This window comes from Chiloscyllium plagiosum, unplaced genomic scaffold, assembly GCF_037043375.1.
Source record: "Chiloscyllium plagiosum isolate Xiang-an unplaced genomic scaffold, Cpla_swu_hap1 HiC_scaffold_2, whole genome shotgun sequence".
NCBI classification, from domain to species: domain Eukaryota; kingdom Metazoa; phylum Chordata; class Chondrichthyes; order Orectolobiformes; family Hemiscylliidae; genus Chiloscyllium; species Chiloscyllium plagiosum.
The window spans coordinates 119,438,030-119,463,054 of NW_028270140.1; the positions used below are offsets into that span (position 1 = coordinate 119,438,030).

General features: G+C 44.3%; 1 protein-coding gene across 2 annotated transcripts in view; it reads left to right on the forward strand.

Moving 5' to 3' along the window:
• The window catches only part of hexb (hexosaminidase B (beta polypeptide)), a 45,094-nt gene extending 42,936 nt beyond the window's left edge, over positions 1-2,158 (forward strand). For both annotated transcript variants that reach the window (XM_043707509.2, XM_043707515.2), the window contains exons 12-13: positions 1,268-1,372; positions 1,641-2,158. In XM_043707509.2, coding sequence (XP_043563444.1) covers positions 1,268-1,372; positions 1,641-1,701 — 166 coding nt within the window. In that variant the 3' untranslated portion in view covers positions 1,702-2,158. The remainder of the gene's footprint in view (positions 1-1,267; positions 1,373-1,640) is intronic.
• The last annotated feature ends 22,867 nt before the right edge of the window (positions 2,159-25,025 follow it).

Genomic DNA, 25,025 nt, shown 5'->3' on the forward strand with positions numbered 1-25,025 from the left:
TGATCTGTGCATTGAGTATAGGAGTTTGGAAGTAATGTTGGGGTTGTAAAGGACATTGGTAAGGGTGTTTTTGGAATACTGTGTAATTCTGGTCTCTGATATAGGAAGGATGTTGTGAAACTTGTAAATCTTTTCTGAACCCTTTCAAAGATGTTGCTAGGGTTAGAAGATTTGAGCTATAGGGAGAGAATGAATAGGTTGAGGTTATTTTACCTGGAGCATCAGATGCTGAGGGGTGACCTTTAGAGGTTTATGGTAAGTAGACAATGTCTCTTCCCTGGAGTGGGATGTCCAGAACTAAAAAGCATACTAAAAAGATGAAAGATTTAAAAGGAATCTAAGGGACAACTTTTTCACGCAGAGGGTAGTGAGTGTATGGAATGAGCTGTTAGAGGAAATGGTGGAAGCTAGTACAATTATAACATTTAAAAGGCATCTTTAAAAGGATGGGTATATGAATAACAAGGGTTTAGAGGAATATGGGCTAAATATTGGCAAATGTTGGTTGACATAGGAGAATTGGACCGAAGGCCTGTTTCTGTGCTGTTAAATTTAAGTTATAGAGGAACAGGGTTGTTCTGCATCATGAACCACAGAAAATCAGTGTGCAGGCACAGCAAGTACTTAGAAAGGCAAATGATATGGCTGTTTGCAAAAGAACAGAATTCACAAGAGAAATTTTATTGCAGCTTGAACATTGGTTAAAATGCATATAATATGTATGATTTTTTTTGTCTTTATAACAATTGCTTGGGTTTACTCAGCTGATTTTGAGTTGAAGTGATTTATCTTTGTAAGCTAAGTTGAGCATGTGGGCTTACAGCCATTTAAAGTTCAGAAGAGTGCATAATGACCTTTGTTGAAACATTCATGATCCTAAAGTTACTTGCTACAGTGAATGCTCAAAAGGATGTTCCCCCTTCGGGTGAGTGTGGAATGACGGGATTTTATTTTTCACAAATTAGTCTGCCAATTAAGGTGGAGGTTAGGAGTTTATTATGGCTTTGTGACATGTGGAATTCTCTTCCCCTGAAAGCAGTGCAGGCTGAATCCTTTGAAGGCTGTTTAATTTTGTTGAAGGATACAAGTTTATGGGAGGACAGGCAGGAAAGTAGAGGCCACTGTTGGATTAGGCAGGATATTATCTATTAATCTAGTAGGCCTAAAGGACCAATTTTTCATATTTCCTGCATAATTCTACATATTCAAACTAGAGAGCAGGGCTGGTCATTGAAAATGTATCTCTACTTTCACTTTTTCCCTGAAGGCCTCGGGCAAGTGCAGTTGGTGAGCGTCTTTGGAGCACTGAAAATACAACAGATATAAGTGATGCATACAAGAGGCTAACCAAACATCGCTGCCGCATGGTCCGGTAAAAACTGATCTAAAATTTGCCGTTTATTTAAAATATTCCTCATTTGCATAATTATCTTCAATGTTTGTTTAAATTGCCCTCTCGTCAAGTCTCACTACATCCACAGTAAACAAGTAAGGCGGTTCTAATTTGGATTTCAACATTGGTAATGATACTGATGCATTGAATCTGCTTAAGGAGCATATTGAAAGACCTCCTTTCAACCTGTTCACTAAATTGCAGTTAGTACAAGCAACTGACTTTTTCTTTAACCCCTTCTTTGCAGACGTGGGATACCGGCTGAACCACTGTTTGTTGGCCACTGTGATTATGAATATAGAGGGTAACAACATTCATCTGATCAAATGAAGCTTCTCTGGAACAAGAAAACTGGATGCATCTTTAGAAATTCAGTGCAAACTAGCATAACTTAAAATTAAATTTGATCAACACTGAGGTTTTACAGAATTTTGTTTTGGAATAAGAATGAATGTTTGATTTTTTTTTAAATGTCATTTGGAAGGATTGTGCAATAAAGTTCAAAATTATATTTTTAAAATGAACTTTATTGTTGCCTTCTCTTAGAATTTTTTAATGATGTATCTAGTCAGTGATGAAAATGTTGTGTTATATTTTAACTTACCAAAATCAAAGTCTAAATTTGCTACATGACCAATATTGAGCGATTATGGCATTTTATCTTGATGCATTATTTCCTCTACACTTTTTTAAAGAAAATGTTTATGTATAACCTGACAATTATAAAAATGCAGTGTGTTGAAATTAAATGAAAATAAAATTTGATCATGTCCTAACTTTTTTTCAAAAACAGAAATTGCTGGAGTTTGTCAGCAGGTCTGGCAGCATCTGTGAAGACGACAAAGCAGAGTTAACATTTCGAATCCAGTGACTTTTTTTTAGTGCTTGCTAATCAGTTATTGAGCTATTTAAAGAACTGAAACAAAAGCTTGGTAATTTGGCAGAAGACGTTTTGAGAAGCTCAGCAATTTCAGTAGACAAAATGCAGAAAAACTCCAGTCAGACTGTCTGTCTCTTGAAGGTATTTTGAGATTGGTAATAAATGCTGGCCTTTCTGGTATCACCAACATCAGAGTCCTAGAGATCATGGCCTTAATGCAAGAAATGAATCCGAGCTGAACCTAGAAAGCAAAGTAGGTAAAGTAGATAGTATGCTATTTGGGAACACCTAGGAAATTATTGACCAAACAAAAATTAATTCTAATATCAAAATTGAAAAGTATTGGATGCTAATCCATTTAAAGAAGGATTCCAATTAGATGAAGAGAACTAGTTCCGATAAACTGTTAGAAGTAGTTTTAAGTTGAATAGTTAGTGTTGGAAAATTACAAAGGAGTGTCTACCTCAAAGATTATTGGACCCAAACAATCCTTATTAGTGTTCATCTCTGCATCAACAATGTTGTTAATCCTATTGTCTTCAACTGTTAGTGATTGATGCAAAAAAAGTTCATCTAACTGCAATTGTTTATTTCATCATCGTTACTTAAGTAGCCACAACTATTAAGCAAGTCCTTCAGCTAACTGATCTAATTTGGTTGTAAAAGAAGTGTTGCAGCAGTTTCTTAGCAACAACCTTTAATTCAGTCACTTAGTCTCATTTTCCTTCATGGTGATGATACTTGACATTCCCTCACTTAGCTCTAAATCATTCCGTATATCACCACTCTTGTATATTATCACTGGGAACCTTCCTGCTATTTAAACTGTCACATCTTCATATTTCAATGTGTCATGTCTCATCTTTCTGAAGGTTTTGAGGTGACTTGATAATTTAAAGCAGAAGCATTGAGGGAGACTCCTATTGCATTATCTTATTTGGTTTTAAGTGATTCCGTTCTAAGGGGGTGGAGGGAGGAAGAGTATTACATGGTCTAAAACTCTGGTTTCAGAGTAGTAAAGTGAGTGACCGGGCCAACAGTATATCTCCTTGACCAATGAAATTTTAAGCATTGAGAAAAAGAGAAACAATGGAGTGAACTTGGATGAATTAATCAAATCTCCTGGTAGAGATTGTCACACAAATATTGTCACTGCTCAAAATAATACAAGGAAGCAAAAATTAAGAGAAGATTACAACTTATCTGCTTTCTCCTGGACTGCCTCTTCCGCAAGGTTCTTCATGATCCATGTTTTCATTTGTGCTTTGGTTGTGTAGAGCTAAGAACTATTGGCTTGATAAACCCAACTTATAAACTCCAATGTTCATTCTGTGGGAGTTGGGAAGGTGGAAACAGTGGGGCTGTGTTAGGACTTGGGCAGATGACCCTGAAAGTATGAGGCATGCTGATCCAGGCAGATTTGTTTTGAGGTAGTTATGATTGGCCCTTGTGAAGGATCTTTAATTAATTATGATTCCATGAGGACATTCTCGCTCTCGCTCACTCTCTCTCCCTCCCTCCCTCCTTCCCCCCCCCACCCCCAAATAGTTAACCCTTTGGGTGGGGAGGGATGAACTGGCTTGCCTGAATTCAAGCCTTCTGTCAGTTCCCACAACACCATTATGTTTAAAAAGGACTCTTGCATGCAAACCTTTTCCTAATCCAAACACATTAATCAGGCTCTTTTTTTTTGGAAAGAAGGCTTTCTTGATTTCCAGACCAAAGAGTAGCCATGGGCCCTAGCTATCTCCATCGACTGTGTGGAACAGTCCATCTTCTGCAGTTACACCAGCATCTCTTGCTCTGCTATATCGATGACTGACTGACTGTATCAGTGCTACCTTGTGCTCCCACAAGGAGGTTGAATAGTTCATCGACTTCACATACACCTTCCACCCCAACCTCAAGTTTACCAGGGCCATCTCAAACACCTCCCTCCCTTTCCTGGACCTCTCCATTGCTATTTCTGCCAAATGCCTCTACAAATGCACTGACTCCCACACCAACTTGACTACACCACCTCCCACCCTGCCTCCTGTAAAAACACTATCCCTTATTCCCAATTCCTCTGCTTCTGCTCCCTGGAGGACCAGTTGCACCATAGAGCATCCCAGGTGGCCTCCTCCTTCAAAGACTGAAATGTTCCCCTCCCATGTGGTTGATGTCCTCCAGTACATCTCCTGCACCTCTGCCCTTGAAACCCACCCCTGCAATCGCAACAAGGACTGAAGTCCCCCTGGTCCTCACCTTTCACCCCTCCAACCTCTGGATACATTGCATCATCCTCTGCCATTTCTGCCACCTACAGACGGACCCCACCACCAGAGGTATATTTCCCTCCCCACTCCATCTTCGTTTCGGAGAGACCATTCTATCTGCAACTCCTTTGTCAGTTCCATGCCTCCCTACCTCCCCCTGTCATCACAAGAATTGCAAAACTTGTGATCTCACCTCTGTCTAAGGTCCCAAAGGATCCTTCTACATCTGACAGAGATTTACTTGTACTTTCAAACACATCATTTACTGTATCTATTGCACCCGATGTGATCTCTACATTGGGGAGACAGGATGCTTACTTGCAGATCATTTGAGAGAACATCTCTGCAACACCTGCAAAAACCAACCTCACCACCCTGTGGCTGAAGGCTTTAACTTCCCCCTTCCACTCCGCCAAGGACATGCATGGCCTGGGACTCCTCCATCGCCAAACCCTAGCCAACCAATGCCTAGAGTGAAGAACGCCTCATCTTCAGCTTGGAACCCTCCAACCACAGGGGAATAATGTGGATTTCACCAGTTTCTCCATTTCCCCACACACCACCACCACCACACCCCCTCCAAATCTCACCTTATCCCAGTCCCAAACTTCCAACTTGGTACTGAGCTTAAATGGTTCTTCCTGTCCATTTTCCTTCCCACCTATCTGCTCCACCCTCCTCTCTGACCTTTGACTTTCACCCCCCCACCTTCATGTACCTATCACATACCCAGATACCTTGCCCCCAGCCCCACCCCTAGTCCCATTTATCTCTCAGCCCCCCCCCCCCTCCTCCCCCTTGGCCCACAAGCCTCATTCCTCATGAAGGCCTTATGCCTGAAACATCTATTCTCCCGCTCCCTGACCTGCTGTTCTCTTCCAGTACCACACTCTCAACTTTGATCTCCAGCATCCGCAGTCCTCCCTTTCTCCTATATCTGATAGTAACACATGTGAATAGTGTAGAAGCGAATTGATTGTCTGGATACCCTTATAAATGTAGTCCTCGGTCACCTTGTGGGGGAGATCAGTTGTGATAAGGTAAGTGCCATTTGGAATTCTTAAAAGTACGCATGTCCATAACAAGTATATAACCTCATTAACTATCGAACTCATTGGAACTGGCAATACACATTCAAAACCAACTTACAAAACTAACAAAAAACTGTAAAATGGAACTGTCAAAATCGCATGTCAAGGGGAATTCTGAAAGGGAGGTGTAAAAACAGGTGAAAGTTTTGGATTTCAATGTTTGGGGAAAAAAAAATGTTTTGCCTGTAGTTTTTAAAGAAGTGCTTCTTGCTATTTCACTTTATCTGTTTAGAATAAGCCTCAAGGCTACAATTTAAAACAACTAATCATTGTCACAGTAGTGTGCCTATCATTTCAATTTGATTAACAGCCCCAAGTGACTATAGATCTCAGCTGATGGTACAAGTCAGATCCCCGAGTGAAAGCAAGATTGAGAGTCATATGTTTTTTTAATTTTGTTAGTTAATTAATTTTGTTAGTTAGTCACTGAGATGTATTCGCACAAGGTTACAAATGTTTTTAACAGCAGAAGTTTCTTACATAATAGAAGAGATTTTTCTTAAACATTGTATGTCACAAAACACAATAAGAATGATTCCACACCACGCAGTAACACCACATTTTAACCTATTTCCTCACATTATCTGTTACAAAGGCTCAAGCCCAGATAACTTGTACTCCAAACTTAACTCTTCAGTGTTTTACTTACCTGATTCCTGACTTGGAAATGCCAGTGTTGGACTGGGGTGTACAAAGTTAAAAATCACAGAATACCAGGTTCATCAGGTAGTGCTTCCAATTAAACCTGTTGGACTATAGCCTGGTGTCATGTGATTTTTTAATTGATTCCTAAGTTTCTTTGCCATAAAGTGTGGACAGTTCAGTGTGTCTTCAGATAAATTGTTCCCTGAACTAGCTTGTAAACTCAACACTGTTGTCTTCTGCACTGAACTACAAAAACTCACTCACCTTAGATTCTTTTGAAGAGGAAACAAACTTAATGGCCTTACGTGTTTAATGTACTTTTGTAGTGTAAACATATTTCCATTTACACGACAGAGGTCTGCAGGTCACCTGCTTTCTGAAAAAAGATAGTATTTCAATCACTGCTTCAGAAGGACACTCTGACATTTTATTTTTTTAAAGAAAATTCTTGACAGAAGTAACAATGCCAATTTGTCTCTATGCTGAAATCCAAATTCCAGGGATGATGTTCATTTATAAAAATTATACATCTTTCATCAGAGGTTCATAAATTCTACTGTATTTATAACAGATTATCCAAATTAGTTAAATGTTTGTTATAAAGCATTAGATTCTCTGCAGTGTGTACATCATGTAGTTGAAGGAATGTAAGTATAATAAATTGGTCTTTTATATATTTATTAGGTGGCTCAGTGGTTAGCACTGCTGCCTCACAGCACCAGGGTCCCAGGTTGGATTCCAGCCTCAGGTAACTGGGTTGAGATTGCACATTCTGCCCATGTCTGTAGATTTCCTCTCTCAGTCCAAAGACGTGCAGGTCAGGTGAATTGGCCATGTTAAATTGCCCATAGTGTTAGGTGCATTCGTCAGAGGGAAATGGGTCTGGGTGGTTACTCTTCAGAGAGTCGGTGTGGACTTGTTGGGCCGAAGGGCCTGTTTCCACACTTTAGGGGATCTAATCATATGTGTTTTCTCAGTATAATGCAGTCTACATTACATATTTAGATCTTTGTATTATTTAATTTTATCCTGGTCCTGATATCTATGCACGGTGAATACCAGGCAAGTTGAATGGTAATGGTTAGTCATGGAGATGTACAGCATGAGAACAGACTCTTCGGTACAACACGTCCATGCCGATCAGATATCCCAACCCAATCTGGTCCCAGCTGCCAGCACCCGGCCCATATCCCTCCAAACCCTCCCTATTCATATACCCATCCAAATGCATCTTAAATGTTGCAATTGTACTAGCCTCCACCACTTCCTCTGGCAGCTCATTCCATACACATACCACCCTCTGTGTGAAAAAGTTGCCCCTTAGGTCTCTTTTATATCTTTCCCCTCTCACCCTAAACCTATGCCCTCTAGTTCTGGACTCCCCGACCCCAGAAAAAGACTTTGCCTATTTACCCTATCCATGCCCCTCATAATTTTGTAAACCTCTATAAGGTCACCCCACAGCCTACTCCGCCTCACCCTATAGCTCAAATCCTCCAACCCTGGCAACATCCTTGTAAATCTTTTCTGAACCCTTTCAAGTTTCACAACATCTTTCCGATAGGAAGGAGACCAGAATTGCATGCAATATTCCAACAGTGGCCTAACCAATGTCTTATACAGCTGCAAAATGACCTCCCAACTCCTGTACTCTTAATACTCTGACCAATAAAGGAAAGCATACCAAACGCCACCTTCACTATCCTATCTACCTGCAACTCCACTTTCAAGGAGCTATGAACCTGCACTCCAAGGTCTCTTTGTTCAGCAACACTCCCGTGGACCTTACCATTGGTGTTGAAATGAAGACATAGGAACTGTTAAAGGGCTGTGAGCCATGTACAGGGGTCATAGGTTGGCATGCAGACTAGGAGGAGCTATGCAGAGTGGATGCAAAGCATTATTTGGGAAATCAAGGAATGTGAGGGGTGAAAGCTGGAATAATATTTCATATTTTATTCTTCCCTTTAATGTTTTGGGTATAGTGCCAGAACTGTCATAATAATGCATCATAACTCCAATTACTTAGAGATCTTTTGAGTTACATTATGTGCTTTTTAGAAACAGTTCAACCAGAAGGTTATTGTAGATGAAAATTCACGCTGCGTGGCAAGGTCCTGGGAGAAACCATAGAATGTCGTACCTGAAGGTAGTAAAAGAACTTAAAAGAGCAACTTTAAAAGGGAGAGAGCAATTAATCAGAAACTGGAATGTGAACTCCAGTGGCTACAGCAATAGCACGGGGCTGACTGAGTAACTGAAGTCGCCCATAGTAACTACTATAATGTTAGTATCTTTCTGTAAATTTTCTGTAGATGTTTCCCTCAATGCTTTTTACTAGTTGTCATCTACAGAGTATATCTAGTAAAATAATTGGACCCTTCTTATTCTTTATCTGTAATCAAATTGACTCTGTACTTGAACTTCAAGACATCCTCTTTCTCTCGCAATGTGTTGTACTCCATAATTGATACTGCTACCCCTCTTCCTTTCACTCCTTTTCTACCTTTCCTGAGAACAAGATGTAGTATCTCCTGTGAATTAAGTCCCAAACTGCCAAAAGTGTTTAATCCTTCTAGGACTGTACAACAAAAGGGTTAGAAACTAATCACAACTCCTGATCTGAGTGTGCTGGTAGGCTGACGTGGTGGCGGGGGTGCGAACCAGATTGCTGTAAAGGTCACAGTTTGAGGACAGCCATTATATAGCTCCCTGTCTCAGCTGCATATTGAAAACCCAGAAAGCCTGTCAGCTGACTTGCAGAACCAAGATCAACTGCTTCACTCACAACATCAGTGCTATCAGTCTGTTTAACAGTCACAACGTCCTGCTCTTTAAGGCACTCAGAGTGATTTCTATGTCTTTGTTAACTTTTACACCAATCACATTTCTAATCTGTGTATATATGTTGCATTCTATTATATTTTTGTCATGTTCAGAAGCTAATAAACTTTCCCTTCAAATCGAGAAAGGAGAAAGTGAGGACTGCAGATGCTGGAGATCAGAGTCGAGAGTGTGGTGCTGGAAAAGCACAGCAGGTCAGGCAGCATCCGAGGAGCAGGAAAATTGACATTTCAGCCATAAACCCTTCATCAGGAATGAGGCTTGTGGGTCAAGGGGGGCTGAGAGATAAATGGGAGGAGGGTGGGGCTGGGAGGAAGGTAGCTGAGAAAGCAATAGATGGATGAAGATGAGAGAGAAGGTGATAGGTCAGAGGAGGGGGCGTCATGGACAGGTCCAGAGGGTGATGCTGAATTAGAGGCTTGGGACTGGGACAATGTGGGGAGGGGAAATGAGGAAGCTTGAAATGCACATTTACCCGTGTCAGGTGTTAACGGTTTGGCGTGGAGGAGACCCAGGAGCTGTATGTCCTGGACAAGTGGGAGGGAGAGTTGAAGTGCTCAACCACAGGATGGTGGGGTTGGTGGGTGCGGATGTCCCAGAGATGTTCTATGAAACAATTCACAAGAAAGTGTCCTGTCTCCCTGATGTAGAGGAGACCATACTGGGTGCAACGGATGCAGTAGATGACATTGGTAGAGGTGCAGGTAAATTTCTGACAGATGTGAAAGGATCCCTTAGGGCCTTGGAAGGAGATGAGGGGAGTGGTGTGGGCACAGGTTTTGCACTTCCTATGGTGGCAGGAAAAGGTGCCAGGAGTAGGGTGTGGGCTGGTGGGGATTGTGGACCTGGTGAGGGAGTTGCGAAGGGAATGGTCTTTTCGGAACGCTGATGGGGTGGGGAGGGAAATATATATCTCTGGTGGTGGGGTCCACTTGGAGGTGGTAGAAGTGGTGGAGGACGAGGTTGGTGGGGTGGAAGGTGAGGACCGAGGAGTTCTGTAACCTTGTTACGTTGGGAGGGCTGGGGTTCAAGGGCAGTGGTGTGTGAAGTGGAGGAGATGCGCTGGAGGGCATAGTCAACCACGTGGGAAGGGAAGTTGTGATTGTGGAAGAAGGCCATCTGGAACTTCGTGAGGTGCAATTGCTCATCCTGGGAACAGACGTGGCGGAGGCAGAGGAATTGGCAATAAGGGATGGCATTTTCACAGGAGGTAGGGTGGGAGGAGATGTAGTCTAGGTAGCTGTGGGAGTCAGGTTTGTAGTAGATGTCTGTGGTTAGCCGGTCCCCAGAGATAGTGATGGAGAGGTCCAGAAAGGGGAGGGAGGTTTCCAAGATGGTCCAGGTGAATTTGAGGTCGGGGTGGAAAGTGTTGGTAAAGTTGATGAACTATTCAACCTTCTTGGAGCATGAGGCAGCATTGATACAGTCATCGATGTAGGGAAGGAACAGGTGCGGGGTAGTACTGGTGTAACTGCGGAAGATGGACTGTTCCACATATCCGACAAAGAGGCAGGCATTGCTGGGTCCCATGCGGGTGCCCATGGCTACCTCTTTGGGTTGGGGTAAGTGGTAGGATTGGAAGGAAAAGTTGTTGAGGGTGAGAACCAGTTCAGGAATGGAAATGTGTTGCTGGAAAAGCGCAGCAGGTCAGGCAGCATCCAGGGAACAGGAGAATCGACGTTTCGGGCATAAGCCCTTCTTCAGGAATGGGGAAAGTTTGTCCAGCAGGCTAAGATAAAAGGTAGGGAGGAGGGACTTGGGGGAGGGGCGTCGGAAATGTGATAGGTGGAAAGAGGTCAAGGTGAGGGTGATAAGTCAGACTGGGGTGGGGGCGGAGAGGTCGGGAAGAAGATCTCAGGTTAGGAAGGCGGTGCTGAATTTGATGGATTTGACTGAGACAGGGTGGGGGGAGGGGAAATGAGGAAACTGGTGAAATCCGAGTTCATCCCTTGTGGTTGGAGGGTTCCTAGCCGGAAGATGAGGCGTTCTTCCTCCAACCGTCGTTTTGTTGTGGTCTGACGATGGAGGAGTCCAAAGACCTGCATATCTTTGGTGGAGTGGGAGGGGGAATTGAAATGTTGAGCTACAGGGTGGTTGGGTTGGTTGGTCCGGGTGTCCCAGAGGTGTTCTCTGAAACGCTCCGCAAGTAGGCGGCCTGTCTCCCCAATATAGAGGAGGCCACATCGGGTGCAGAGGATGCAATAGATGATATGTGTGGAGGTGCAGGTGAATCTGTGGCGGATATGGAAGTTTCCTTTGGGGCCTTGGAGGGAGGTGAGGGGGGAGGTGTGGGCGCAAGTCTTGCACCTCCTGCGGTTGCAGGGGAAGGTGCCGGGAGTGGAGGTTGGGTTGGTGGGGGGTGTGGATCTGACGAGGGAGTCACGGAGGGAGTGGTCTTTACGGAATGCTGATACGGGAGGGGAGGGAAATATATCCTTGGTGGTGGGGTCCGAGCCAGGCGGATGAGGATGTCAGTGGAAGGGTACTGGTTGGGACGGCATGAGAGGAAGAAATGGAGGGCTTGGAGACCTTCATCTTGGTGGTGTGATGTGTACAGGGACTATCCATATTCAGAAAATGAGGTGGAAAAGCTGGGAATAACCTACCATATTTTAATAGGAACAGAATACGTCATTGAGGAGGGCACGGTGACTCAGTAATTAGCACTGCTGCCTCATAGCACCAGGGACCTCAGTTGACTGCCTGTATGAAGTTTGCATATTCTCCACATGTCTGCGTGGGTTTCTGTTGGGTGATCTGGTTTCCTCCCACAGTCCAAAGAAATGCCATGCAAAATTGCCCATAGTGTTCAGGGATGTGTAGGTGAATTAACCATGGGAAATGCAGGATTACAGGGAGAGGGTAGGGGCATGGTTCTGGGTGTGATGCTCATCAGAGGGTTGGTGTGGACTTGTTGGGTCAAATGGCCTGATTCAACACTATAGAGATTCTTATAAAAAATTATTCTGCCATGCCATTCAATTAGTTCATGGTTGACTGCCTTCCTTAATGGGTTTAGAGTGGTGCTGGAGAAGCACAGCAGGTCAGGCAGCATCTGAGGAGCAGGAAAATTGATGTTTCGGGCAAAAGCCCTTCATCAGGATTTCTGATAAAGGGCTTTTGCTCGAAACGTCAATTTTCCTGCTCTTTGGATGCTGCCTGACCTGCTGTGCTTTTCCAGCACCACTCTAATCTTGACTGTGGTTTCCAGCATCTGCAGTCCTCACTTTTGCCTTCCTTAATGCTTGATGAAATTAAGTTCCATAAACTTATTGATTTGTCTTAAACCTGATCAACTGAGCTTCCATAACTCAGTGATAAAAGTTCACCAACATTTAAATGAAGAGATTCCTGCTGATGTCAGTCTTAAATAGCTAGCCCTTTATTCAGAAATGATTTCCCAGGTTGTCCTCTTGACTACACAGATTTCCCACGTGTAGTGAGGGGGGAAAGCACACATTATACTTCTGGGCATTCAATGTATTTTCATAATTTTTTAAAATTATTTCAATAATAGCAATATATAGCTACAATCCTGGCCAGCAATAATGTAGATACAGTTACCAGTTCAATTCCTTTCGGAATGATAGTTTTGAAAGTAGATATCCAGTCGGCATGGACGGATTGGGCCGAAGGGTCTGTTTCCATGCTGTTCATCTCTATGACTAAGTGTAATCTAAGTGTAATCTGTAAAACCTGAGGTGTTAAACTACTTTTGCCGATACATGTGCTGACTTTTCATTATGGATAGAGAGAGAGCAGTTGCTATCAACCCGAGGTAAGTTTATCGCCAGACAAACTTAACAACAATAAAACAGAAACTATCTTTCCCTCAATATATGATTGAAACAAAACTGTATTTGTGCACGTGTTTCAATCCACCTGTAAATTTGAAGGAAATACAAATTTAGAATCTATTACTAGTAACTTGTTGGTTACGTTATACGTGTTAGCTGAGACTCAGTTGGTAATAATCTCACCTTTGAGCCAAAAGATTATGGCTTTCAGAATATCGAGTATCCTTTTGTTGTCACATGTACTCCAGTACAGGCTGACAGTCACGCAGACTCCATGTACCAGCATCTGTCCAGGACTCTCTCAACTACCGCTCTCCGAATCACCTCGTCACTCCAATGCTGCCAAGGAACTCAGTGAGGGCTTCTTTCACCGTAGGACACATACCGGGTTTGTTCCCCTCTCTGACACTCACTCACTCCCCTCACGGCCTGCTCACTCCCCTCTATCAGACACGGCCCGCTCACTCCTCACTGTCAGACACGGCCCCCTCACTCCCCTCTCTGACACACGGCCCGCTCACTCCCCTCTGTCACACACGGCCCCCTCTCTCCCCTCTCTGACACACAGCCCGCTCACTCCCCTCTGTCAGACACGGCCCCCTCTCTCCCCTCTCTGACACACGGCCCACTCACTCCCCTCTGTCAGACACGGCCCACTCACTCCCCACTGTCAGACACGGCCCCCTCACTCCCCTCTGTGACACACGGCACCCTCACTCCCCTCTGTGACACACGGCCCCCTCGCTTCCCTCGGTGACACACAGCCCCCTCACTCCCCTCTGTGACACATGGCCCCCTCACTCCCCTCTTTGTCAGACACGGCCCGCTCACTCCCCACTGTCAGACACGGCCCCCTTACTCCCCTCTTTGTCAGACACGGCCCGCTCACTCCCCACTGTCAGACACGGCCCGCTCACTCCCCACTGTCAGACACGGCCCCCTCACTCCCCTCTGTGACACACGGCCCTCTCGCTTCCCTCGGTGACACACGACCCCCTCACTCCCCTCTGTGACACATGGCCCCCTCAATCCCTTCTGTCAGACACAGCCCCCTCACTCCCCTCTCTGACACACGGCCCCCTCACTCCCCTCTCTGTCAGACACAGCCCCCTCACTCCCTCTCTGTCAGACACAGCCCCCTCACTCCCCTCTTTGTCAGACATGGCCCCCTCACTCCCCTCTGTCACACAAGGCCCTCTCACTCCCCTCTGTCACACACGGCCCCCTCACTCCCCTCTCTGACACACGGCCCCCTCACTCCCCTCTGTCAGACACAACCCCTCTCTCCCCTCTGTCACACACGGCCCCCTCTCTCCCCTCTGTCACACACGGCCCCCTCACTCCCCAATGTCAGACACGGCCCCCTCACTCCCCTCTGTTACACACGGCCCCCTCACTCCCCTCTGTTACACACGGCCCCCTCACTCCCCTCTGTTAGACATGACCCCCTCACTTCTCTCTCTGACACACGGCCCACTCACTCCCCTCTGTCACACACAGCCCCCTCACTCCCCTCTCTGACACACAGCCCCCTCACTCCCCTCTGTCACACACGGCCCCGTCACTCCCCACTGTCACACACGGTCCCCTCACTCCCCTCTCTGACACACGGCCCCCTCACTCCCCTCTCTGACACACTGCCCTCTTACTCCCCTCTGTCAGACATGGCCCTCTCACTCCCCTCTCTGACACACGGCCCCCTCACTCCCCTCTATCACACACCGGCTCCCTCACTCCCCTCTGTGACACACGGCCCCCTCGCTCCCCTCTGTGACACACGGCCCCCTCGCTCCCCTCTGTGACACACGGCCCCCTCGCTCCCCTCTGTGACACACGGCCCCCTCGCTCCCCTCTGTGACACATGGCCCCCTCGCTCCCCTCTGTGACACACGGCCCCCTCGCTCCCCTCTGTGACACACGGCCCCCTCGCTCCACTCTGTCACACACGGCCCTCTCACTCCCCTCTCTGACACACGGCCCCCTCACTCCCCTCTGTCATACACGGCCCCCTCACTCCCCTTTCTGACACACGGCCCCCTCACTCCCCTCTGTCAGACACGGCTCCCTCACTCCCATATGTCACACATGGCCCCCTCACTCCCCTCTCTGACACACGGCCCCCTCACTCCCCTCTCTGACACACTGCCCTCTTACTCCCCTCTGTCAGACACGGCCCTCTCACTCCCCTCTCTGACACACGGCCCCCTCACTCCCCTCTATCACACACGGCTCCCTCACTCCCCTCTCTGACACACGGCCCCCTCACTCCCCTCTCTGACACACTGCCCTCTTACTCTCCTCTGTGACACACGGCCCCCTTGCTCCCCTCTGTGACACATGGCCCCCTCGCTCCCCTCTGTGACACACGGCCCCCTCGCTCCCCTCTGTGACACACGGCCCCCTCGCTCCCCTCTGTGACACACGGCCCCCTCACTCCCCTCTGTCACACACGGCCCCCTCGCTCCCCTCTCTGACACACGGCCCCCTCACTCCCCTCTGTGACACACGGCCCCCTCGCTCCCCTCTGTCACACACGGCCCCCTCGCTCCCCTCTGTCACACACGGCCCCCTCGCTCCCCTCTCTGACACACGGCCCCCTCACTCCCCTCTCTGACACACGGCCCCCTCACTCCCCTCTGTCACACACGGCCACCTCACTCCCCTCTGTCAGATACGGCCTGCTCAGTCTGCTCCTCAATTGTACTCGTGGAGTTAGGGGTGGGGAAGAAAAGTAAACCTACAAAGAGGAGAAAAAAGTAAGGAAAAGAGAAAGTGGAGAAAATCCGATCGGAGTGTCCTAATCTGCTGCCAGCTCGTCCCATTCCATGGTTTAAGAAGAAATCCATTTGATTCAGGGATTGCTGTAGTGTTGGAGGTTCTGCTTTCAGCGGAGATGGTATACTAAGGCCCCATTGGTTTGCTGGGGAGAATGATCACATTGCTGTTTGTAAGTCTCTCTTGTTTATAATTGGCTGCAGTGTTTCCCACAATACAGTTCAAAAAGTACTTAATTGACTGTAATGTACTTTCAGATGACTGACTGACATGAAAAGTGTTTTGTAAATGAAAACCTTCCTTCAATAATTTGTGAATTTGCAATTTTATACAAATTTGACATGATCCTTTTTGCCTCAGTATTCTTTGGCTTTCTTAAAAATATTTGGGCGGCACGGTGGCACAGTGGTTAGCACTGCTGCCTCACAGCGCCAGAGACCCGGGTTCAGTTCCCGACTCAGGTGACTGACCGTGTGGAGTTTGCACATTCTCCCCGTGTCTGCGTGGGTTTCCTCCGGGTGCTCCGGTTTCCTCCCACAGTCCAAAGATGTGCAGGTGAATTGGCCATGATAAACTGCCCATAGTGTTTGGTAAGGGATAAATGTAGGGGTATGGGTGGGTTGCGCTTCGGCGGGTCGGTGTGGACTTGTTGGGCCGAAGGGCCTGTTTCCACACTGTAATGTAATCTAATTGGTTCTTAAGGCTTGTTTACCTAAGGATGTCTGCACTCAGGGGTCTATCTGCCTCTCTAATTTTAACTTTTGCAATGTCACTTGTCATTCTTCCATTCTTCCAAAATATGTTACTTCCTATGGATCTGCATTTCACAAATCAATTCTTCTAAGTTAGACAGACTAAACCATCTATAATTGTTTCACAAGAACTTGTCAAACCTCTTGTCAATTTTAAGAGTTTGGCACTGTTCGTCTAGTTTCTGGTAAATATATATGTTGAAAGAATGCACAAATGAAACACAAATTGGTTTTGTAAGCAATGTAAAAGTTATTGCTGTAGTTAAATATACACTACACAAAGAAATCTTTACTCTGCATGTGTTAACTTGATGCCATTTAAGAAAAGAAATTCAACTCAGTGCTGCAGGATAGCAAAAAGTGGGTAGACTTATATCCAGAGTGGACTCAATGGGCCGAATGGCCTTATTTCCACTTCTATGTCTTATGGTCTTATGGATCTTCCTAGTCTTCATCATTAGTTGTAGTCCTGGTAGGTTTAGCTTCTTCATTCCACAATAAATCCTGAGTATTCCGTATTTCAGAAATTATTTTGACAATATTGAAATCGAATGCATTCCATATATCTGTGACTCATTGGCGGGGTGCTGCTAGTGAAGGTGCTCACATATTCCCACTTTTGGGGAATAGTTCCTTGCCATCCAACATCTCATTGTGCCATTTCTCAAACCCTCTCCTTGTGCGGTTTATATTCACGGGCTGAACAACACTCAATAATTGACAGGCTGTATTCTCCATACAAGAGGAAGCCATTGTAAAGTCACATCATTTTGTTCACCTACCTTATCAAAGTTAAAAATCACACAACACTAGGTTATAGTTCAACAGGTTTATTTGGAAGGACTAGCTTTTGGAGCGCTGCTCCTTCATCAGGTCACACAACCTGCGTGATTTTTAACAGTGCAATACTAACACCTCCAAGTCATGAGAACCTTATCAATGGTCTTGTTTGACATATCATATTAGTTTTTGTTACATTCATATTCCCTTTACAGATTAATCGAAACATTTTCTTGACATCAGATGCCAATTTGATTTTCTTGCTGACTTCAGTTGATAGGGGTTTTATGAAATGTTAATTTACGGATGGAATACTAAATCATCCCTTTCAATGAATCGTGTGGTATTGAATTCTTCAGCATTGTATCTCTTCCTGTCTCCAAAGCTTCCACAGGTAATAATAAGACATTTTCTCTGATGTTAAGAGTGTTTAATCCATTCTGTTGTTTATGTCTCCAATTTAAATTGAATTTCTTTCTCAAAACCCTCACAATATATCAAGTGGTACATATTAGTCTTGTCAATTGGTTGAGAGACTATCAAGCCCTTAACTGAAAGAATCATGGTAATCACTAGTAAATAAACTGGAATCACAACCTAGTTTGATTCCTAAAAACTAGGATCAACTTTTTCACACTGTATATGAAATACTTCATCTTTTCGACCAAAGGTCAAAGGGTAAACTTTTACATTAGTGCATCTGGAGGTATGAGCATATGGAATGCAAAATATAGAGAGAAATTGTATTGCTCAGCTTTTTTATTAAATTAGAACAGCTAAACAAAAGGCTTGTGTTTGGCAGAAAGGCTTGTCTCTGGGTAGATTATGTAGCTACAACCAACATTATTTTAAGATTATAGCACTGTCACATGATACTTGCCAAACAAGTTTATTACTTTGTTACAAAATGTACACAAGAGCTTAATCTTTGCACTCAGCACACAAAACAACAAAACAGTCAGCGTTTACCATTACTATTGTGAAACTAATACCAACTGCTGGCTTTAACACATGCATAGTTAATGAGAAAATCCATTCATTTCTGCCGTGTACTCTTGCTCCTTCATAGGATGTACTGCTGTCGCAATGGCCAGCAATCATTATTCGTAACTGAACTGATCAGGGTTCGCTTTAATACAATTATTAAAAACCAGCCGGAAAATGTTTTGCCTTATTAATGAGGCATTACTGGGTTTTCAAACAGCATGTTAAATTGAAATAATCTTTTGAACCCTGGAAAATTAATGTCATAATGTCAATACTTTCCTTTTTGCTTATCGTATTAATTAAACATGATTTTAAAAGATTTTTGAACAATATTTCAAAAATAAGCGTTGAGAAAGGGGAAATTCACCCTAGAGATTGCTAGAACTTTGTGGGTAGCTTTCCTCACAGTTGACTGCAAATGCCAAAGCAGTTACAGGTTGCATTGCAACACTGGTTTGTGAGTGTGGTTTAACAATCTCAAAATAGTTGTTCATCTGATGTGGGGGTCACCAGTTAGGCTATCATTTCATGCTCATTCTTAATTGCCCAGAGGGCAGGTTAGAATTAACCATATTGCTGTGGGTCTGGAGTCACATGTAGACTGCAACAAATAGGGATAGCAGATTTCTTTCCCCAAAGGATATTAATGACAATTGGCAATGGTTATATGGTTAGCAGTAGGCCAGTGTTTTTTTTTATATAAAGTGCAAAATGCTGAAATTGGGAGTGTTGCTGAACAAAGAGACCTTGGAGTGCAGGTCTATAGCTCCTTGAAAGTGGAGTCACAGATAGGTAGGATAGTGAAGAAGGCGTTTGGTATGCTTTCCTTTATTAGTCAGAGTATTGAGTACAGGAGTTAGGAGGTCATGTTGTGGCTGTACAGGACATTGGTTAGGCCACTTATGGAATATTGCGTGCAATTCTTGTGTCCCACCTATCAGAAGGATGTTGTGAAACTTGAAAGGGTTCAGAAAAGATTTACAAGAATGTTGCCAGGGTTAGAGGATTTGAGCTATAGGGAGAGGTTGAATAGGCTAGGGCTGTTTTCCCTGGAGCTTCGGAGGCTGAGGGGTGACCTTATAGAGGTTTACAAAATCATGAGGGACATGGATAAGATAAATAGATAAAGCCTTTTCCCTGGGGTGGGGGAGTCCAGAACTAGAGGGCATAGGTTTAGGGTGAGAGGGGAAAGATATAAAAGAGACCTAAGGGGCAACCTTTTCATGCAGAGGGTGGTATGTGTATGGAATGAGCTGCTGGAGGAAGTGGTGGAGGCTGGTACAATTGCAACATTCAAAAGGCATTTGGATGGGTATATGAATAGGAAGGGTTTGGAGGGATATGGGCCGGGTGCTGGCAGGTGGGACTAGATTGGGTTGGGATATTTGGTCGGCAGGGACGATTTGGACCGAAAGGTCTGTTTCTGTGCTGTACATCTCTATGACTCTATGTCCTCAGAATATTAACATGGGTTCTGGCTTACTAGTCCAGTGACATTGCCATTATCCCACTGTCTCCCCCTAAATTGGAAGTCAGTGGTGAGTGAACAGAAGTTGTAGTGAGTAAAGCCTAAGGTTCTTGGTGAGCCAGGAGAAACTTTAAATGGTGCAACATCCAAGCAGGAAAAAGCAACAAGTTAAAAAACTGCTTACCAATCAGATTGAGTTTTGCTGCTATACTGTGCAGATAAGCATGAAACATAGTTACAGATAGGAAAGCACAGGACCATTATAGAGAAATGAATAAGGTCACAGATCTGAGGAAATCATACAGACAGTGATAACATTGGACAGACTAAAAATCCTAATGGGCCCAGAACGTTTGGGAGACTTAATCTATTTAAAATGCTGGAGATCATTCATAAGAGCTGTCATAAGGCAAGTCATATTTCACTTGAATTGCAAGAGCATAAGAAACAGGAACAGGAGCAGGAGCCCCATTCAATACTATCATGGCTGATCCAACATTCCTCACATCCACTTTCCTGCCCCTTCCCTATAACCCTTGATTCCCTGACTGGTCAAGAATCTATCATCTCAGCCATAAATATACAAAAAGACTCTGTCCCCACAGCTCTCCATGGCAAGGCATTCCATTGACTCTCAACCCTCGGAAGAAATTGCTCATCTCAGTCTTAAATTGGCATCCCTTAATACTGAGACTATACTGTCTGCTCCTAGACTCTCCCATGAGGGGAAGTGTACCTGCCATTCAGTGTGTTTCAACTCTTCTATTTTGCAAAGCAACTGCAAATCAACTCAATAATAATAAATGATTATATTTATTTATTTAACACAACTAACACTTAATAATAAAATACACTATAAACTGACAATTTACGCTATAAATCTAATCAATGATCTTGTGCTTTAACTTAACTCTGGATGATCATGTCTCACCACACTATATCGCGGTCTTTATCCACATGGCGATGATCGTCTGGTCGTCTTCTCTCGGTGGTCCCAGGGATGTCTTCATTTCCCAGTGGTAGGTCTTGAGTTACTGCTCCTGAGGGTGGGGTTACTAGGATTATACTCAGTAGTTGTTCCAGTCCTTTTGGGACGGTCTTTAGTGTTCTCTGATCAATCAGGGCTCGATCGTCTTGATCAATTGGACCCTACCAGGCATCAATATGTCAATGTCAGAATGGTGTTATGACACGGCCATGAACCCCTCTGATAATTAAACTAAGTAACAGAGAAGCTCACCTCGCCTCATAATCTGTTAAAGTATAAGTGACAGAGAACTCCACAAATTCCACCATTTAAAGAAAATAACATCAATTTATTTTTTAACTCTAAAAATGAACAATAAACAACAACTATTCACAACTCTATGCCCCCTTTCTCTTAACTGTTATTATCTGCCTCCAATCCAATAACAATATACTGTTCTAATAAAACACTTATTAAAATTACATCAACTTAATTTCTAAACCATACAGCAGCTGTCATCTTTGGTGTCTTTCTTCTTCCAGCTAAGTTCTCCCTGGGTTGCCTTCTTTTTACTAAGAAGATGTTTCTTATGAAAATATATCTTTGATAGAGAATGTTTCAATGTCTTGGGTCTCTCTCTCTCTCAATGGCAGTTGCTGTGTCTGATTTTCAAAAACACCTGCTTTTTTTAGACCCCCAACATCAAATTGTCTCATTGTTTCAATGTTGGAAAAACAATAAATTCAAATTCAGTTGGGTTTTAGTATCGTGGGGCAGAGTTTAAACTGTTTATAATTCTATAATTGTAGCTGAAGCCTGTCTTGATTCTGCAACATCACAGAATCCCTACAGTGTGGAAACAGGCCCTTCAGCCCGACAAGTCCACACTGACCCTCCAAAGAGTAACCCACCCAGAACCATTCCCCCTAGCCTATTACCCCATATTTATCCCTGACTAATGGACTTGGCCTACACGACGGGCAATTTAGCATGGCCAATTCATCTTTGGACTGAGAGAGGAAACCGAAGCAAACCCACCCAGACACAGGGAGAATGTGCAAACTCCACACAAACAGTTGCTGGAGGCTAGAATCAAACCTGGGTCCCTGGCACTGTGAGGTGACAGTGCTAACCACTGAGCCACCATGCTGCCCAAGAATTGAATTCATGGTCTGCCATCTGCTATAGTGGGATTTGAACCCATATCCCCAGAATATGGGCTCGGTCTCTGGATTAATAGACTTGTGAGAGTGTTACTATCCCATTTTTCTTAGCACAGTCACTTTGGTCAAAGCTTGTCTCAATTTCCCAGCATGCCTGATTTATTGTCCATTTTCATAAATCCATCATTTTGAGCAGCCTGTCCAGCCACAGCCCCTCCTCTCGATCCTAATTGCAAAGCATGATGGATCACATGATCACAAACCAATTTCTGTGCGGTGATTACACGATCATCCAGGCTCAAGCAAATCACAACATGCATTTAAACAATTAAACTCTTACAGGTAGCTTATTTGAAAACAAAGCCTAATGGCTGATCACGCAAACGTAGTAAATTAAAATAAATAAGACATCAGAGTCAATAACAACAAATACAAAAACAAAATTCATAACAAAACTGGAGCAAATAGTGATCAAGTAAGGGTTGCTGAGTACCAGTGAACCAATAATCCAGAGGGTATTTTATACAAACAATAGCATTGAAATTTTATACAAATAACCTGAAAACTAATATTTACCAGGGTAAACAAATATTTATCCTGGTGGTTTGGTGTTGCTCATGTGTTGTTTCTGGTGTTGTTGATGATCCCAATGAAGTAGATCTTGATTACGTTCCACATGGTCGTGGCTGTCCTGAGGAGATATCAAGGTGGAAGCTGTTGTTATTGTTGTTTAATATCTGAATAGTTTCAAACTAATGTAATGCATATGGCCTAATCTTCCCTCACTTTTTTTGTATGAAATAAGAATGCGATCCCCATGTGGATTGTTAAGTTCGGTTTGGAGGCCTGATAGGTTCCAACCTCGGTTTCTAGTGGTAGGGTTTAGGGTGGTTCCAAATGGCCTGACCGTGGAGTGGTCGGAAAAGGCTGAAATGAGGTGGTCATTATGACCGGTGAATTAAGTGTAAAGACGAGGTGGTCGTTGTGACCTATGAAGGAAATGTGAAGATGACCATGGGTAGAATCTGATATGGAGATGATATCCAATGAATGTCGCCAGGGAAAGTGAAGAATTGTAACCTGGTTACTCCCATCAGAGCTTACAGAAATAAAAGCTGGTCCCACTGGAGATGTGTGAAATGTGTGTGAGTTTGGACCATCAGAAAGAGTTTACCTGTGGCTGTCAGAAGCTGTTACATCACCTGGATTAGTGAATGAGTGCATTCGTCAAATAGTCCCCCAACAGAGACTCATCAGTGTCATCTGAATCCTCGGTCTCTGGTGGCGTAGCAATATTGTATCCTTCTGATTCCCATGCCTGTGTCTTGTCATTCCCTCCAGCAATGATACCTGAATGTTGGATGTTACCATTTGATGGTCTGGGTCAGTCTGTTTTTCCCTGGTCTTTACTAGCTATTTAGTATTGTCACGTGTTCATGTTGTGGGTATGCCGTCTGGGTTCTGAGTTATAGTAAGTCAGGATTGTTCGATTTCCCTGTCTGTCAGGGTGTTATCGGGGAGTCCTGTCACGTCTAGACTGTTGGGAATGTGTAACATGTCTGTGCTTTACAGCAAGTTGTTCCAATTTGTTAGAGTCCTCCATAAAGTCAATTACATCATCTGGGGGTCCGTTGGGTGTTGGGGCTACAGTCAGTGATAGTGGTGGAAACATATGGATTTCCTCAGGGGTGCAGTCTGACTGTGAGGATGTGTTGGGGTATTCTTGTGTCTTGTCATTTGCTCTAAGCCAGTATCATCCACATACATATATTAAGGCGGTGAGAGTGGCTGTGTTGTGTGCCATAGGCCTTTAAACGGTATCAGCTGGTTTTTCCTGTGGCTTTTAGAACCTTGTACACTGAGGGCCTTGCCTTATCCATGACAGTGTGAGGACCTGAGTATTTAGGGAGAGAAACGAACTAGGGTTGTACATCTACAGTATCACCTGCTGTCCTATTGGGTAGTCAACAGGGTTAATTTTACTGTCAAAGGAAGCCTTGCTCACTTTCCTTTTGGTCCCTAACCTGACAGCTAATGCTAACTGAGCAGCCATGAGATTTCTCAGTGAGCTGCTGCACGGCTTTCTCGTGGGTGAGGGCAGGTTCTGTGAGGTCAAGACCGAACATGTAGTCAACTCCTTTCATGTGTCGGCCTGTTGTCAGGGTATGAGGGGGCCGTATACCCTGTGGATTAGGAGAGGGCATTGTGTATCATCGTGAGAACTCTGAGGTTGGAGCCTATCAGGCCTCTAAACCCGACGGAACATTCCACATGGGGTTCACATTCTTATTTCTTACAAAAAATGAGGGAGGGTCAGGCCATACGTGTTACATTAGTTTGAAATTATTCAGATATTAAACAAAGATAACAACAGAATCAACCTTGATATCTCCTCAGGATGACCATGACCACACAGAATGTAATCAAGATCTACTTGTTCTCAGAGAAGTACTGTGTCCCAGGTTTTATTATTCTGCTGCACCGTCTTCCCAATCATCCCTTTTAGGGGACTATTAATCTTTTCCAAGATCCCACTGGATTGAGGGTGGTAGCATGTGGCATCACAGTGTGCATGATCTGGCCGGTAAAATGGATTCCCTAATCTGACTTGATACTGTAAGGAAAGACTCATCTTGTAAATACCTATTGTGTTCGGAATTGTGGAGTGGTCTTGGCTGTATTGGTCCTACTGAGAAAAGCTTCGACCTATTTTGTGAAAGTGTCTATGATGACGAGAATATATGAAAATCCATCCCTACATGGTGGAAGGGGACCTGTTTAATCTATTTGTAGATTTGTCCTGCGCCCTTCCGCCAGACAGGTGTGCCTCAGCTCTCTCTTTCGGGCGAACCAGCCTGGATTATTTTGGGTGCAGGCCGGATAATTCTCTATGTAGTGTACTACATCCCTGTGTAATTCAGGGCACCAACACAGTTCAATCGTTCAATAGTGGCCTCTATTCCCTGGTGCTCATGCCTGCCATGGTATTGATATATGATTTGATTCCCATCTTACATCAGAACTACATAGACTCCTGCTTTTAAAACTAATCCCTCCCAAACCTTTACGGTATCTCTTCAATTGGCATAAGCCTCTGGATGGACTCCTCCCACAACCTGGTTTGAGGAATTATCGTGGTGTTGAGCTTGCCTGAGGCCCACATGTTTGTCTGGCTGACAGTGACATTTGTCTGTTCACCTATGGGTGCTTCCAGAATTCTGCTAC